This window comes from Manis pentadactyla, chromosome 11, assembly GCF_030020395.1.
Source record: "Manis pentadactyla isolate mManPen7 chromosome 11, mManPen7.hap1, whole genome shotgun sequence".
NCBI lineage: Eukaryota > Metazoa > Chordata > Mammalia > Pholidota > Manidae > Manis > Manis pentadactyla.
Genome location: NC_080029.1, coordinates 98,150,381 through 98,169,173, shown reverse-complemented (window position 1 = coordinate 98,169,173; position 18,793 = coordinate 98,150,381). Strand labels below are relative to the sequence as shown.

At 36.5% G+C, this 18,793-nt stretch overlaps 1 protein-coding gene across 2 annotated transcripts in view; it reads left to right on the top strand.

Annotated features, from left to right (window-relative positions):
* The first annotated feature begins 1,335 nt into the window (after nucleotides 1-1,335).
* The window catches only part of SECISBP2L (SECIS binding protein 2 like), a 72,594-nt gene continuing 55,136 nt past the window's right edge, over nucleotides 1,336-18,793 (top strand). The window contains exons 1-5 of one of the 2 annotated variants that reach the window (XM_036895141.2): nucleotides 1,336-1,561; nucleotides 6,093-6,152; nucleotides 8,835-9,013; nucleotides 10,915-11,239; nucleotides 12,725-12,860. In XM_036895141.2, coding sequence (XP_036751036.2) covers nucleotides 1,538-1,561; nucleotides 6,093-6,152; nucleotides 8,835-9,013; nucleotides 10,915-11,239; nucleotides 12,725-12,860 — 724 coding nt within the window. In that variant the 5' untranslated portion in view covers nucleotides 1,336-1,537. The remainder of the gene's footprint in view (nucleotides 1,562-6,092; nucleotides 6,153-8,834; nucleotides 9,014-10,914; nucleotides 11,240-12,724; nucleotides 12,861-18,793) is intronic. The other variant, XM_036895144.2, reaches the window with a different exon arrangement.

Below are 18,793 nucleotides of genomic sequence, written 5' to 3'. Positions count from 1 at the left end.
TCAGTTGTTAAGGATGATCATCTGTTAGTTTACGTAACTACATCTTATAAATAGCTTAGCTTCTCTGAGCAAAACTGCATTCATTCAGCATTTATTGATAGATACTACATTACATGAAATCCTCATGTATATAACATATGTGCATGTGCAATTTAAACATATAAACATGTATTCATACACACATAAAATTTGAGGCAGAAGTTAATAAAATGAAATAAATGAGATTTCTACAAATACACGTTTCTTCTTACAGTTTCTACTGCCAGCCTTGATATAAGTCTTGTTGACCCAACATAGCTCCTTTCCACCAGTCAAAATTGAGTATCAACTTAAATACATTTAGGGCCTTCACAGACCAGCTTTTTTGGAATTCTATTCAAATAAAATCAGACTAACAACCTAGACTAACTAAAAAGGCAATTCAAGTCTTTATTGAAGTCTCCTGAAGTATGACAAAGCAAACTCCCTAAAATTCTCTTTGCCAGTGTGACTCTCCACATTGGTCCCCCAAGCAGGGGCCACCTCTAATCTCTTCCTTTATTAAGGTAATTTTATCTTTTATAGTTTTTAACTTTTCTTTTCCTCTCTGGAGCTGACCCTTAAACAAGAAGGGAAGGGTTAAGTGTTGGAGCATGTGTCTGAGGAGGGAATCTGCCATGCTTTCCCAAGTGTCCAGTTTCATGGCAGTCTCTTTTCTCAAGGAGCTAATGAACTGGGGATAAAAGGAACAATCAATAACTACGGTGGAATAAAGCAACATACCAGTATATAATTACCTCTTGCTTGGTGGGATACACACTCTGGGTAAAATAAGGTAGGCATGGTCAGCCTGGAGGTGGGCCTTGACCTGGACAATTAATTAATTACATAATCAGTATTTGTGGAGCCTCCACAGTTTTTCTCTGGTGGCCTCTCTGTGGTATTGTCCTTTAGTCAGTCACTACTCCATTTAGCTGGGTAACCTAAAGAAGGGTCATATGTACAGCGGGCAGCTAAATGCTCTTCGAACACCACAGGGACGTGGTTTGGGATAATGAAGTGGTCTCCGAGGTCCCTGAAGACTAGAACCCGGGTGTCCTGGGACGCAAGCGGCCTGACACTCGTCCAGTTTACCAGTCCGGAGAGGCAGTGAAGTCCGGCGCAAAGTGCAGGGTGGTTGGGGGCCCGTGCGGCTGCGGGTCTCCACCGGCCTCAGCCTGCAGGCCCACCAGCCCAGGCTCCGGTCGGCCGTCCCTCCGCCCACTGCCCTCTTCTCCCCCTCCGAGCGCCGCCATTTGCGGCTACGCCTCCCGCCCATTTCGGCCCTCTTCGGCTCCCGTCCCAGATGATCCCTCCCCGGGGCTGCCGTGCCTCCTCCTTCGCCCGGAGCTGGGGCCACCTCCTCGGCTAGTGGCGTAGCCCGGCTCTCGTGTCGGGGCCAGTGCTATCCAGGCGGAGGAGCGGAGCCCTGGCCGGGCCCGAGCGGGGGGCCATGGAGAAAGCGGCCCGAGGCGCTCTCCACACCAACTAAGGTGGGCCCGTTGCGGCTGCAGGCGCCATGGACCGAGCCCCCGCAGACCAGGTACGCGGGCTCGGACGGGGCCGGGGGGCTGGGGGTCACTGCGCCCCGCGGGCGGGCCCTGGCCTCCGAGTGTGGGCCTGGAGGCCGGAGGCCGCCCCCGCCTTCGCTGGGGAGCCTGACGGCGCGCTTCTCTCGCATTGTTCCAGGCGCTGCCTGCGGCCCGGAGGCTCTTCCCGCCCGGCCGTCCCCTCCCCCGCCCGACCCCCGGGCCGGGCACTGGCTCCTGCCGCCGCTCAGGGCTCGGTGAGAGGGGCCCCAGGCCTCCCAGCTCGTCAGTGCCCCCGGGAGAGGAGGGTTATAACTTCCAGCTAATCTTACATCTACCCCACCCCACCCCCATTCCCTTCATTTCAGGAATGTGTTTTCCAGGTGGAAAGGCTTTTTGAAGTCATCTTACCCAGAAAGACTTTGAGAGAATGTGTGATAACTACAGATGGAAGTGGGGTTATCGGCTTTTTAGATCTACGTTCCATTGAGCGAAGCTTTGTTTTTTTCTGTGGTTTTAGGGATGTGTTCCCTTTAAGATATGAAATACCACGGTTTTCCCCTACCCTTCTATCCAATTTGGAAAAATCAGTGTTTTTAAGAAATGGAGTTTAGACGTTTTAAGGACCCGGGACATTGACTTCATTTCCGACCCCGTTTTCATATTTACCAAGTGGTTCATTACTGTTCTGTTTTGTTTTTAATGGCATCAAATTCTTGATTATCCGTGCTTGTAGGTGCTGGGAGGCAGGGGTAATGACAATGTAAAAGAGAATCTAAAATTAATACCCCCCCCTTCCCCAGTTTCAGTATTTTCCATTCTTGAGACCCCTATGAGAAAACTTAATTTGATGAATTGGAACGTTACTTTCCATTTTCTTTAACAGACGTCCTTGCCCATTGGTAAATTAGGCAAATAGATGAAGGAAAAAGGGAAACGGATGATTTACCTAATTTTTACAAATGGTAATTAGCACCTGAATAAATGAGGCACGATTTCCCAAATTTCTACATGTACTTATGTAGCTAGTCAGAGCCAGTGTTTATTTGGAAACCGGGTCTTTTTAGCAGGCAAAACGCTGCGTCTTAGTGTGTACATTTGTTTTTACAAAAGCTATATTTAAAAAAAGACTTTATGTGACTGTGACTCTGAAAACACAAATGAGTTTTATGAAACAGTACACGGATTTATCAAAGGAAAAATAATCCGAGCCTCTTGGGAAATATGTACAGGCTTTCCTGTGACCCAGAGTATTCTACATACAGCCTATATCCAGTTTAATGAAAAATAACTGTTTAAGGTATCTATCAAAAATATGCCTGAGATTTCAAAGCCTGACACATGAATAGGAAATTTTTTGAAGCAATTTTCTTGTATGTGTGTCACTGATGAAAGGGTTAAATTAAACATTTTAGTCGTTGACCAAGATGCCCCAACTGTAACCAGTAATGCTGTAATATGTATACTTAGGGTCCTTTCATCCTAGAAGAAATGTAATTAACTTTTTAATGGTAACTTTTAGCGTATTTATTTGTGTATGATTACCTTAATAGCAAGAGCTATGAGCAAATTATTTATGCTAGAGAGCCTCTCTTATCCTTTATTTTTGCAAAGTCCACAAGCTGTTAAAACCTTTTAGAAATTTAAAGATTAAAGAAAAGTATGAATGTAGGGAGGTTTTTTGTTGAAGAATTTTTTTCCATTTTTTTTTTTCCTCCAGGATCACCTACCTCCCTTTTCTCCAGCCTAACATTAAATGAGAGAATAATTTCAACTACCCTCCCTTCTCCCTACACCTACTCATAGAGAACTGAGATCCGTCTGTAGGCATTTAATTCGGGGGTCTGTGGATGGATCTGGAAGGAGTGTGTTTCAGTTTATATTAGCGTTTTTATGGGACAAGTCTCCATTATTTTCATCATACTCTCAGAGAGATCCATCATTGAAAAAAGGCACAAACTATCAACTTGATGGTGGCTTAGAGGCTAGAACAGATTTTTAAACATTTTATAGTTCTTGATTCCACAATACCACAGAATAAGCGTAATGGCTTTTCCAGGTTATTTGGAATATACTTTTATGTTTTTACTAATGAAGTGAATTTAGGTAAGTGTAAGTCATTAATATATGTGATATGTGCTCAGTTTTCATTTTTCTTCACAAAACGTTTATTTTTTAAAACCAGGCTGATTTGGATTTAGAATTTCTGGGAATGCCCACAGCATTAAAACTTCGTATAATATTGTAATAGTTAGCAATTCATATTTAAAAATGGTACCTAATAAAAACTTTTTGCATTTTATCTTAACTGAATTGAAATCCTTGGATTATTTCACAACTGTAACTTTACAAAAAAATCTTAGAGTGTTTTGCCTGGAGGAATTCATGTTGCTTCACAAAAATATGAAGTGTTTGTGTAAAAGGATAAATTGTATATGTTGATCAAGATTATAAAAAATAAGTTATTGGGATTTTGTACTAGATAATAGTTTTAATTGCAATAAGGACGGTTTGAAAGAATGTTATAACCAGAAGATAACCCGCAGGGGTATTCTCTTTTAGCAAGACTTAAATCAAAACAAGTAGCTTAATTTCAACTGCCACAATTAGGTGGTCTCAGAACACATATTACTTGGTATAATTCATTTTTATTTTGTATGTTAAAAAAAAAGCTGGTGTAAAGGGATGTGAAGAATAAATAATGGAGTTCATTTTGTTTATAAAGGCTTAGTGTTTCTATTTTTAGGAAATTTAGGACAGTGTTTTGAGATTTTTTTAAATGAACAATGACCTTAGAGAAGTAACAGAACACTTGAAGTTTACATTCTCTTTCTTATCAAATTTAAACATTGGCTTAATTTTTAGTACATTAATATTAAATAAGTTATTTTAAAATAATTTGAAACATTGATGACTAATGTCTTAAATTCTAGGAAAGAAAATGTGTGACAAATTTGTATGATTTCATTCAAATCACTGTTCACCAATGAAGATATAAAATCATCTGGCTTATAATTCTTTCCTTTAAATAATTTATAAACTCAATATCAGCACTGCAAACTAAATTTATTCTGAATAAGTTACTATAAAATGCTTATTATTCAGTAGTACTTGTAGTTGGCTGTTAATGGATATAAGTAAATGATTTGTCTTAAATTTTAGAAGTAACATTTTTATAATAAAGAATGTTATAATGCCCATTTGTGATGATAGAATTTGTGAATTTAAAAAGGCATTTTTTTCCTTATGCCCTTATACCAAAGAGGAAATAAAGTAAATTATAGATTATCGAAAAGTAATAAAACACTGCATATGAAAACACTATGTATGAAAACCCATCGGATGTGGCTGAAGCTATGCTTTGAGGCAAATGCATTGTCACAAATGCGTCATTGTTAAACATTTTAAAAGGAAAACTGAGATTAGGCATCCATGGCAAGAAGTTAGGGGAGAAACACCCCATCACACCAAGAGAGAAAAAAAACTGAAAAACCAGAAGCTAATAAATTAGGTAATCCAAATACTAGTATTAAGTTTAGAAAGTTGAATTTTAGAAAATCACCGTCAGATTTTAACAGAATTAGATGCAGTCTGTTTTAACAAAAAGGGGAAAAGATGAATGGCACGTGGACATCTAGTCTAAGCTAAATACTTTTTTCCTCACTTTTTCTTGCATTTAATAAACTCTTAAACAATATTAAAAAATATATATATATATGTTTTATATTTACTGCAATATTTTTGGGCATATTTAAATATAAGCCATTACAATCAGAAAACAATACAGCTAGCAGATACCCCTTAAGCATTGATCATTTATTTATTTTGTCTGTAGCTGAGAGATGTAAAATATATTAATGTTTGATATACCATATTTTTATATTAAAGAATATGTAGGGTTTCCATGGTCATATTTTTCTGTGGGTGTGTGGTACATACTGAAATTTCACTGTGGGAGAGTGCCTTCTGATCTACTTCAATTTGATTTTAAGTGGGTGTCATTTGTATATTGCTTAATCTGGGAAAATTATTTGCACTCTGGTGGTTCTATCTCGGAGGAATTTAGTGTGCATTTCCTGCTGTTGTGTGCTTTGTAGAAATGATTTTCCCTTAGTACAGTGCCCTTCTCAGAACGTGATCAGTGCATATTTGGTGACTTACATAGACGCTCAGTGATCTGAATGCATTTAATAAACTCTTAAACAAGGTTTTTATGTTTTCATGTTCTGCTAAATTGTTGGGTTTTCTAGATTATTCACATCAAAGAAGTTTTATTGGCAATTGTTTTAATATATGCAAAATTTAAGATGAATGTAGTTAAACTGCCTGGTTTTTTATTTTCAAATACAGGTTTCTGGAATTAACGTTTATTTGGAAAAATCTGAAGTAATTTCTGAAAGATAAAGATAATTTTATTATGTAGACTTTTCCTTTTTAAAACAAGTAGTACTTCAATAGATTTTGTTCTTTGTAGTTTAGACTTACTCCATATTTGTATTTTCCTTGAGACAACTCTCTGTTGTAAAATTTCTGATTTCTAAGTAGATTTTGGCAAAAGTAGAGAGACTAAACAGAAATTCAAAGGAAGAAGAAATATCATATGAGGTAACTAGTCTAATTTTTTCATAACGTTTTGTAGTCTACTATGTAAGACATTTTTCTTTGATTTCTATACTATTGAAATATTGCCAGAATCTGTTGCTTCCTTAAGGTATTCTCTGTATGGGTTTTATTATGTGGATTTTAAAAACAGCTGGAGAACTTAACATTACTTTTCAGACCTGAGAGCAACAGGTGCTGCATTTTAATACATGATACTGAAAGCTGGCCCCAAAATCACAATAAGCAACTTTTAAAACCATACAGATTTGGTTTATAGGAGAAAGTTTGCCAGTCTGTTCCTGCTAGTGACATCTTCTGTTTGTGCAGCTGTCGACTACAGTAGCTTTTCTTTTTTGCTAAAAACAAAGGATCATTTCAGTGTTTGTGAGTTTTTATTGTTGAACTCTGATATCTAGAATTGTGTTTAGAATAGAAACCAGTACAAATTTTAAGTATATACTGTATATGTGTGCAAACATTAGTTATAAATTATGTATGACACTCTATAATAAGCTCTTAAAAAGTACAGATGAAACTAGGTATAAAAAACTTGTTGCAACTTTTGACTTGAGTAAGAATTTGAATGTTGTTTCCAAAGAAATTAATTTATGAGTTGATATTATTTGGAGGGGGGTCAGGAAAAGTGTTTGTTTCTTGGTGAGAGTTTCTAATAAATGCCACCCTAGTGGGTTTGCTGGGGATAAGTTCTGGTTAAGACTATTGCCTTGAGGTATTCAATTGAGTCGTTGAAACATTAGATTACATTCCACTTACTGGTTTCATTATTTTAAAATTAATATTTCTTTAGAATTGTATTAGTATTGTTCCTTTTTTCATGTTAGACTGAGAATTTGATGTAACCACATTCCTTGTTCTAAAAAAAATTCTAATGTCTTCTAGTCCAGATTTATAAAACTAAGAGAGTTCTTGTATGTTTAAAGGATTTTTTGATTTTTAAAAGAAATCCTAAAAATTACATTTTTAGTGTAGTTAAAATGTGATGTAAGTTTTCACTTTTCATATGCATATGTATGAGCTACATATAAAGTAAGTTTCCATTATTTGTGCATTACCATTGAAAATCAGCTTTTTTCTCTGGGAAAACACTTATTAGGTCAATACTTTATACTTTGTGTAAATTAAGTTTTGAGTTATAATGACTACCACTGTGTAAGTTACTGACTTAAATTGGCATTTGAAGTAGTTTTTGACTCATGTTGAAATTTAAGAAGCCAACTTCAGTTCACAGATATTTGTTAAGTACAATTACCATATCTACTTCAGATTTGGATAATAGTACCAAAATAGACTTCAGAGTTAAACCAGGTAGATAGGAAGGTTATTGAGTTAATACTGCTATATAATTCGGGTCCTCCCACCCCCTTTTACAAGTATTTCTGAATATTTAAAGTGGATTTTTAGCAATTTTTCTGAATAAAGGCTTTACACTGAGCATATCAAGTCCTGTTCAGATTTTCTTGGGTTTGTTACTGATTACTTTTGTGAGCAACATTCTGAAATTTATTCTGAGAACTGTCTTGGTGAGAGTTTCTAATAAATGCCACCCCGGTGGGTTTGTTGGGGAAAAGTTCTGGTTAGGACTTACTGCCTTGAGGTGTTGAATCATGGCACTTACTGGTTTCATTAAGAAGTATTTAATATCTTTGTAGATTGTAGTATTTATGTGATTTTTAACATTCTCCTTTTAGAGAATGTGCCTGTAGATTTTTTTCCTTATATAATTAAATTTCTAAAATTTATTGTTAAATACAGCAAATACAGAAAACTGCATAAAATCAATGTTCAGCTAAACAAATTGTTATAAGGTGAATACTGCGTGTCATCCAAGTTAGGATATAGAACTTTGCAGATAACCCCAGAAGCTTTCCAGGTCCCTTCTCCCAGTCACAACTTCCTCTTTCATAAGAGTAATTCCTGTCCTGAGTTTTATGGATCTTATTTACTTTTCTTTATAGTTTTGTCATCCACAGGTGCAATCATAAATACTTCAGTTTTTTAAATGTCTTTTATATATCTTGATTTATAAGAAAGGATACAAAATAAACTAAAATGGTGTTCATAATCTGGAATACTTTTTGCTCAGCTTCCCTACTGGGAAACTCAGTACTTACTCTGTGTTTAACTGTGTGAACCAGAAGTTTTTTCCTCTACAATTTTTTTCTTTTTTCATTCATGTTAGACATTTTCCTTCCTTTTAATTTAGCCACAGTAATCTGACTTCCTGAAATGGACAGAAATAGACTACTTTTTTAGACTATTCAAACAATTTTCCTTCTGAATTCTGTTTAATGATTTTTTTCCTCCTAACAAAATTAAAAACACCTTGTTTTGTCTGGAGAACTAGATTTCTTACTACCAGCTTTATTTTTGGACTCTGAGGTATTACTTCCTTGTACTCTTAATTGTTTTAACAGCTTTGATTGTGTAAGAAATGATTTCAAATATAGTAACCTTTGATAAGGTTTCTCTATTTTATTTGATGGTTTTGTCTAAATAACCCCATCATATTTAATTATTTAATTTGACCTTGCTGTTCCTTTGGTGAATACTTAGGAGAGACTAATTACTGTTTGTAGAGACTGGTTCTTCTCTTTTAAAATTATGAATGTGTATTATTTAAGTTTTTTTGCTCATTTGTTAATGTGTTTCACTTTCTCTTTAAAGAATGTCAAGCTGTCAGCTGAGGTAGAGCCATTTATTCCCCAGAAGAAGAATCCTGATACATTTATGATCCCTATGGCACTACCAAATGATAATGGAAATGTTTCTGGTGTAGAACCAACTCCAATTCCCAGCTACCTGATTACCTGTTATCCGTTTGTACAGGAAAACCAGTCTAATAGGTAATTTGCTTAGTATTGTTTTCTTTTTGTGGGGGAGAAAAAGGAGTAGGGAAATACAGAGTTGACAAAGGAGACTTCTTAGTTTTTTTCTTGGTAGCTTTTAAACATTAACCATTTCTCTATATTTTAAGAGAAGTGAATAAAACCAGATGATGTAGAAATTTGAAAATTGTTAACAGATTATTTTCTGATTCTTTCTAAGAGGAAATAGAGCTCTTTGGTTATATCTCCTACAATAAGCCATTGAAATTTGTTTGAAATAAATTGATTCAAAGGGAGGAATGGATTATTCAGAAAGAGGTGAACAGAAACCCTTTTTTGAGGTTAGAATCTAATCATAATTGCCAACAGTCTGGCATAAGAAGAAAATACTAAGGGATGGCCCTTAACTTTGAAGCTTTTATAGTTAGCAGATAACTCTAGACTGATTCTAGTTTAACTTTAGCTTCTGTGCTATATAGTCAAGAGGGTGAGTTAGCAAAATGCTTGTAATTTAGATAATGTGTGACCTAGTGGTTAAGGTGTAACTTGTGATAATCATGATAACTTTTCTGACCCTGCTTAGACTGAATGATTAGAATGTCATTCATATAGTTCATTTTTTTGCTGTATAAGAAGTACTTTTAACCTCTTTCAAGTTTATATCACACATAGAAAATTGTACTTCTCTGGCACTTTGGGTAAATGGATGAAGCAACTTCTTTCCAACCAACCCCTGAGGGCTAAGGCAGTCATTATTTCTACACATTTTTAACTTATGTGACACATTCTTTGAGAATTTCTGGATGTGTGACATATGAGACCACTAAACTACTTTCTCAGATACTAAATATTCAAGTTAATAATCTCAGTAGTTTTGGGGATTGGACAGTGAGGGATCCTTCTCTGTTGAAGTTAGCATTATATTAAAAATCTTTGACCTCTATTGGACTATGTTCAAAGTAATTTGTAAACTAAATTTAATATTAATATTTCTGTATTTGACAAAATGGCCATGTATACAGTCTGATAAATCTGATTTTTCTTACCTTAACAAATAATCTATGAGCACTCATGAATATAATAAGCCAGTTAGCAGATTAAACGTATTTTTAGAGTTATGGCAGTGAGCTTTTTTTCATTTTGCTTTTGTCATGGTACTGGTGAGGAAGAGCTCTATGCTTCAACTCCCCATGCCCCCTCCTTCTTCAGCAGCAGCCTTCTTTGAAGAGGGCAGCTGAGACAGGAAGAATCTCACTGTTGCTGTATAGGAACTGCACTACAGGAGCCCTTCTGCTAAGATAAGATGGTAGTGGACAGGCCTGCCGCTTCTCTTCTATCGCTTGGACTGGAACCTGATTCCATTGCCAAGGAGGGGAGCTGGGCCTAGCTAAGTGGTTAGGGGGAGTACGGGGAAGGAATAGGAAGCGCTGGGACTGAGCTGAAGAATGAGAGGTAGAGGGATCAAATCAATCATCCTACTGATCACCTTACACAGTGATCACCTTGCCCTGCTTTTTGCAGTAGGCTGTCACAGTTGTTCGCATTGAATGGGAGCTTTGGTCTGCCTTTGTTGTCAGATCCAGCAGCTAGGTGTTAAACTTTTAGGTGGAAATATCTGGGGGAGGTTGAGCAGAGAGTTACAAATAAGAAAGGTATACACTGTTAATATTTAGGAATGCAGTAAAACCATTAGGTTTAATTCCTTAATATTGTCTTCTAAATTGTTACTACATGTACATAATAGTCTAATTATAGCAAAGAAATTTATAAGATGGTAATTTTATCTGCTTTTTCGGAATTATTATGAAGCCCTGTTCTGTACTTTTTTTTTTTATATTAAAATGAGTTAAGAGATTTTGCTTTAACATCACTTTTAGACTTGGCAATAGATTTGTTCTTTTTTTGATTTGGTTTCACAGGCAGTTTCCATTATACAACAGTGATATACGATGGCAACAGCCGAATCCAAACCCTGCGGGACCATACCTTGCCTACCCCATTATATCTGCTCAGCCACCTGTTTCTACAGAGTATACATATTATCAGCTGATGCCAGCACCATGTGCCCAAGTTATGGGTTTCTATCATCCTTTTCCTGCACCTTACTCCAACACTTTTCAGGCTGCAAATACTGTAAATACTATAACCACAGAATGCACTGAGCGTCCAAATCAGCTTGGACAGGTCTTCCCATTGTCCAGTCATCGAAGCAGAAACAGTAACAGAGGACCAGTACCACCAAAAGTAAGTGACTGGTTTTAATTGTCTTCTGTTTTGTATTTCTCTTACTAATAATAGTGTAAATAATATGCTGCTTGTATTGATAGCCTTTAATGCTGAATTTACTATAAAATGTTTTGTTCACTATTATTAAATAGTCAAGGATATAGTGTTTATAATGTCATTTTTCCTATTTCTTATTTGAAGTTCTTCATTCTTAGTGATTTGATTTATAGTCATCTTCAGGTTCCTTCAGAAAATTTCACAGAAATATGCACAAATATTGCCTTATTATTTTAACTTAGTGATAAAAATTGCATAGTGATACTAATATTAAGTAGTTTGGGTCCTATGCTAGCAGTGTTGAATAGCTAATATATTTCATGATATTTCAAGTCTTCAAAAATCAGCAGGAGGTATTATGAGAAAGAATATTTGTGATTGATTAAATCCCTCCAACTTCATTGTTTATATTGTGAATTTTTAATAGGAACAGCCTTCAGATTACAAGAGAATGAACTAGATAACTGTTTCTTAACTGAAGGATGACTTTTCTATTGAGGCCTTAATGTCAAAGCAAGTAAGAAGGAAAACCTTCTTTCTTGGCACTTTTGAGCTAATAGAAAGCAGAGTGACTTTTTAGATTATCTTATGACTTTATTCAGGAGTTGATACTTTTCTGGATTCCACTGGCCCTGCTTCTTCAGTGAAAAGTCTTTGCTATCTTCTGGCATACTTTCTACAAATTAAAAAAGAAACAAGCAGCAGAGGTTCCTTTGAAAAGCTTTTACTCTTCATTCACGGAAACACTCTGGATCAAGGGAAATCCTTTGGGGATTTCTGAGAATGAAAAGAAATAAGTGCAATTAGAAATAGATAATAGTACATAACTTTAAAATGTTGAAGAAACATGATTTCTCAGTGCATCTCCAGGACTTGAATTTGGAAGTTAAATTCAGAGTTCTACTGTGTAAATTGCTATTAAGTGAGTACTCATATATTTTTAAAAATGAAGGAAAGGTTCATGTGAAACCTTCATAAGAGTGTATATCAATAATGCATAATAAAAAAATGAAGGAAAGGATCAGCTTTTTAATATTTTCTTTATAAACTCTAAAGCAGAAAGTTTGTACTTCATTGCTATCATAAAATTAAAATTTAGCCTTTGGATAAGTTACAACTCCTTACATGACATGATTATACTCCTATTATTGATTAATTCCTGACTGAAAAAATTAAAAATGCAAGTAACAATTAAAAATGAAGAAAAAAGAATATCAATCATAGTAGTGTTAATGGTTACTTGAAAAACAGTATATAAATGTGTGTAAAATACATTATTTAGCCTATTATAGTTGGCTGCAGATAATTTCATGAAAGCCTTAATAATCCTGTTTCTCCATGGTTTGGGAGCACTAATTTAGAGTATACATTTAGGTGTATTTTATCGTGGATGTGTATTTTGTTTCATACATTGAGTAAAGTCTTAATTTTTTTTTTTTTAATTAGCAACAGCTTTTACAACAGCACATAAAAAGCAAAAGGCCACTGGTGAAAAATGTAGCTACCCAGAAAGAGACAAATGCAGCAGGTCCTGATAATCGATCAAAAATTGTGCTCCTCGTGGATGCTTCACAACAAACCGGTAAGGCAAATGTTCTTTTATACACATCACTGATTTTTATCTGTTGTCATGCATTGAGTTTATAATTGGGAACTGTACCACTTTTCAGGATTCCAGACTTATCCTTCTGTTTATCCTGCCACTTTTTGAAATTCTCTAGTAAGGATAAAACAGGTCCTTAATTTTCTTTCAGCTTGCTTGCTTGCTCATATACAATTTTGAGAAGGGCGTGAGGAAGTTTCCTTATCCCCCTTACAGTGATGGGGCTGTTCAGAATTCAGAGATGGAATTTTGCAGATATAATAGAAATTTGAGGGACTAATTTTGGTAGAAATCAAAATTGTGTATGTTTTTTTTTTTTTTTTTTTTTTTTAAATAATTATTTTTTATTGAAGGGTAGTTGACGCACAGTACTACATTACATTAGTTTCAAGTGTACAACACAGTGGTAGAACATTTATATACATAATTCTAGGTTCCAGCTATCACCCTACCAAGCTGTTACAATATCTTGACTATATTCCTTATGCTATACATTACATCCCAGTTACTTATTTATTTTACCATTGGAAGTCTGTCCTTTTTTTTTTTTTTTTTTTGTGAGGGCATCTCTCATATTTATTGATCAAATGGTTGTTAACGACAATAAAATTCTGTATAGGGGAGTCAATGCTCAATGCACAATCATTAATCCACCCCAAGCCTAATTTTCGTCAGTCTCCAATCTTCTGAGGCATAACAAACAAGTTCTTACATGTAGAACAAATTCTTACATAATGAATTAAGTTACATAGTGAACAGTGCAAGGGCAGTCATCACAGAAACTTTCGGTTTTGCTCATGCATTATGAACTCTAAACAGTCAGTTCAAATATGAATACTCATTTGGTTTTTATACTTGATTTATATGTGGATACCACATTTCTCTCTTTATTATTATTATTTTTAATAAAATGCTGAAGTGGTAGGTAGATACAAGATAAAGGTAGAAAACATAGTTTAGTGTTGTAAGAGAGCAAATGTAGATGATCAGGTGTGTGCCTGTAGACTATGTGTTAATCCAAGCTAGACAAGGGCAATAAAACATCCACGTATGCAGAAGATTTCTCTCAGAACAGGGCGGGTGAGGTTCTAAGCCTCACCTCTGTTGATCCCCAATTTCTCACCTGATGGCCCCCCTGCGACTGTGCCTGTCTTAGGTTGTCCCTCCCTTGAGGAATCTTACCCGTCTCTGGCTAACCAGTCATCTTCCGGGGCCATACAGGGAAATGTGAAGTTGGTAAGTGAGAGAGAAGCAATATTGTTTGAAAAGGTTAGCTTTTTATTTCTTTGCATATTTATGCCCTGTGGCTTCTATGCCCAGCATTTGTCTTGAGGTATCTTTACCACTTGGAAGAATTATGATACTCGGTAAATTTGATATGAGGCACAAATTCTATTTAAGGGTTGTAATTAGGAAGGAAGAAGAAAAGCTATAGAAGTAGCAGGCGGAAGAAAACATGGGAAGATTGATTATTTCTTTGACATATCTTCTTGTAGAGTAACTTCAGCCTATATAGGTTTTAAGCTACTACTTAAATTGCGCACACACATTAACATATTAGGAGTATAGTTACATAACCAAAGCATATCTGTAATTACCAGCCATCTCCAGTGAAACCAAGAAAACCATTAAGGCACCTTAGGCATTTGTGAAAACTTATCTATGATATGGTGGATATTGTCCAACTGAACTTGAACAGTCTGAGAGAAATCAGACAACTTAAAACAACCCATTCCTGGGGACTGTTCACATGCCATATGTTCTTTTAACAGTAAATAGTCTGTAGTTGTAAGACTTTGGAGCGCTACAATTTGCACTTCTCCAAATTCTTGGTTGAGTTCCAACAGTATAGATCCAGTCAAATTTGTTGTTTTACTGTATGCACAGGCCAGCTTAGATATCTCCTTCCTCATTCCCATGGCAAGTCCAGGAACTGGTGGGATGGGTGCATCTACAGCTGTAGCAGTGTGTGGATCTTTGTTGGTGTTTTTTGATGATCATCTTCTGGCATGAGTCTTCCAGAGAGTGCAGATGTTGGAAGTTCTTTTTCATATCGTATCTTAGTTCATTTTCGGGGTAGCCCAATTAGGCTTTGATCCTTTGTATAAACACAAACAGACCCTTTGCCTACACTTTTATATGCCCTTTATACCCTTGTGTAGAACTCGTTGGAGGTTACCACACAGGAACTGCCCTTTTTTTTTTTTTTTTTGCTTTGTTTTTGGTATCACTAATCTACACTTACATGACGAATATTATGTTTACTAGGCTCTCCCCTATACCAGGTCTCCCCTATAAACCCCTTTACAGTCACTGTCCATCAGCATAGCAAAATGTTGTAGAATCACTACTTGCCTTCTCTGTGTTGTACAGCTCTCCCTTTTCTCCTACCCCCCCATGCATGTTAATCTTAATACCCCCATACTTCTCCCCCCCTTATCCCTCCCTACCCACCCATCCTCCCCAGTCCCTTTCCCTTTGGTACCTGTTAGTCCATTGTTGAGTTCTGTGATTCTGGTGCTGTTTTGTTCCTTCAGTTTTTCCTTTGTTCTTATATTCCACAGATAAGTGAAATCATTTGGTATTTCTCTTTCTCCGCTTGGCTTGTTTCACTGAGCATAATACCCTCCAGCTCCATCCATGTTGCTGCAAATGATTGGATTTGCCCTTTTCTTATGGCTGAGTAGTATTCCATTGTGTATATGTACCACCTCTTCTTTATCCATTCATCTATTGATGGACATTTAGGTTGCTTCCAATTCTTGGCTATTGTAAATAGTGCTGCAATAAACATAGGGGTGCATCTGTCTTTCTCAAACTTGATTGCTGCGTTCTTAGGGTAAATTCCTAGGAGTGGAATTCCTGGGTCAAATGGTAAGTCTGTTTTGAGCATTTTGATATACCTCCATACTGCTTTCCACAATGGTTGAACTAACTTACATTCCCACCAGCAGTGTAGGAGGGTTCCCCTTTCTCCACAGCCTCGCCAACATTTGTTATTGTTTGTCTTTTGGATGGCAGCCATCCTTACTGGTGTGAGGTGATACCTCATTGTAGTTTTAATTTGCATCTCTCTGATAATTAGCGATGTGGAGCATCTTTTCATGTGTCTGTTGGCCATCTGTATTTCTTTTTTGGAGAACTGTCTGTTCAGTTCCTCTGCCCATTTTTAAATTGGGTTATTTGTTTTTTGTTTGTTGAGGCGTGTGAGCTCCTTATATATTCTGGACGTCAAGCCTTTATCGGATGTGTCATTTTCAAATATATTCTCCCATACTGTAGGGATCCTTCTTGTTCTATTGATGGTGTCTTTTGCTGTACAGAAGCTTTTCAGCTTAATATAGTCCCACTTACTCATTTTTGCTGTTGTTTTCCTTGCCCGGGGAGATATGTTCAAGAAGAGGTCACTCATGTTTATGTCTAAGAGGTTTGTGCCTATGTTTTCTTCCAAGAGTTTAATGGTTTCATGGCTTACATTCAGGTCTTTGATCCATTTTGAGTTTACTTTTGTATATGGGGTTAGACAATGGTCCAGTTTCATTCTCCTACATGTAGCTGTCCAGTTTTGCCAGCACCACCTGTTGAAGAGACTGTCATTTCGCCATTGTATGTCCATGGCTCCTTTATCAAATATTAATTGACCATATATGTCTGGGTTAATGTCTGGATTCTCTAGTCTGTTCCATTGGTCTGTGGCTCTGCTCTTGTGCCAGTACCAAATTGTCTTGATTACTATGGCTTTATAGTAGAGCTTGAAGTTGGGGAGTGAGATCCCCCCTACTTTATTCTTCTTTCTCAGGATTGCTTTGGCTATTCGGGGTCTTTGGTGGTTCCATATGAATTTTTGAATTATTTGTTCCAGTTCATTGAAGAATGTTGCTGGTAGTTTCATAGGGATTGCATCAAATCTGTATATTGCTTTGGGCAGGATGGCCATTTTAACGATATTAATTCTTCCTAGCCACGAGCATGGGATGAGTTTCCATCTGTTAGTGTCCCCTTTAATTTCTCTTAAGAGTGACTTGTAGTTTTCAGAGTATAAGTCTTTCACTTCTTTGGTTAGGTTTATTACTAGGTATTTTATTTTTTTTGATGCAATTGTGAATGGAGTTGTTTTCCTGATTTCTCTTTGTTGGTTCATTGTTAGTATATAGGAAAGCCACAGATTTCTGTGTGTTGATTTTGTATCCTGCAACTTTGCTGTATTCCGATATCAGTTCTAGTAGTTTTGGGGTGGAGTCTTTAGGGTTTTTTATGTACAGTATCATGTCTTCTGCAAATAGTGACAGTTTAACTTCTTCTTTACCAATCTGGATTCCTTGTATTTCTTTATTTTGTCTGATTGCCGTGGCTAGGACCTCCAGTACTATGTTAAATAACAGTGGAGAGAGTGGGCATCCCTGTCTAGTTCCCGATCTCAGAGGAAATGCTTTCAGCTTCTCGCTGTTCAATATAATGTTGGCTGTGGGTTTATCATAGATGGCCTTTATTATGTTGAGGTACTTGCCCTCTATTCCCATTTTGCTGAGAGTTTTTAACATGAATGGATGTTGAACTTTGTCAAATGCTTTTTCAGCATCTATGGAGATGATCATGTGGTTTTTGTCTTTCTTTTTGTTGATGTGGTGGATGATGTTGATGGACTTTCGAATGTTGTACCATCCTTGCATCCCTGGGATGAATCCCACTTGGTCATGGTGTATGATCCTTTTGATGTATTTTTGAATTCGGTTTGCTAATATTTTGTTGAGTATTTTTGCATCTACGTTCATCAGGGATATTGGTCTGTAGTTTTCTTTTTTGGTGGTGTCTTTGCCTGGTTTTGGTATTAGGGTGATGTTAGCTTCATAGAATGAGTTTGGGAGTATCCCCTCCTCCTCTATTTTTTGGAAAACTTTAAGGAGAATGGGTATTATGTCTTCCCTGTATGTCTGATAAAATTCCGAGGTAAATCCATCTGGCCCGGGGGTTTTGTTCTTTGGTAGTTTTTTGATTACCTCTTCAATTTCGTTGCTGGTAATTGGTCTGTTTAGATTTTCTGTTTCTTCCTGGGTCAATCTTGGAAGGTTATATTTTTCTAGGAAGTTGTCCATTTCTCCTAGGTTTCCCAGCTTTTTAGCATATAGGTTTTCATAGTATTCTCCAATAATTCTTTGCATTTCCGTGGGGTCCGTCGTGATTTTTCCTTTCTCGTTTCTGATACTGTTGATTTGTGTTGACTCTCTTTTCTTCTTAATAAGTCTGGCTAGAGGCTTATCTATTTTGTTTATTTTCTCGAAGAACCAGCTCTTGGTTTCATTGATTTTTGCTATTGTTTTATTCTTCTCAATTTTATTTATTTCTTCTCTGATCTTTATTATGTCCCTCCTTCTGCTGACCTTAGGCCTCATCTGTTCTTCTTTTTCCAATTTCGATAATTGTGACATTAGACCATTCATTTGGGATTGCTCTTCCTTTTTTAAATATGCTTGGATTGCTATATACTTTCCTCTTAAGACTGCTTTTGCTGTGTCCCACAGAAGTTGGGGCTTAGTGTTGTTGTTGTCATTTGTTTCCATATATTGCTGGATCTCCATTTTGATTTGGTCATTGATCCATTGATTATTTAGGAGCGTGTTGTTAAGCCTCCATGTGTTTGTGAGCCTCTTTGCTTTCTTTGTACAGTTTATTTCTAGTTTTATGCCTTTGTGGTCTGAAAAGTTGGTTGGTAGGATTTCAATCTTTTGGAATTTTCTGAGGCTCTTTTTGTGGCCTAGTATGTGGTCTATTCTGGAGAATGTTCCATGTGCACTTGAGAAGAATGTATATCCCGCTGCTTTTGGATGTAGAGTTCTATAGATGTCTATTAGGTCCATCTGCTCTACTGTGTTGTTCAGTGCTTCCGTGTCCTTACTTATTTTCTGCCCAGTGGA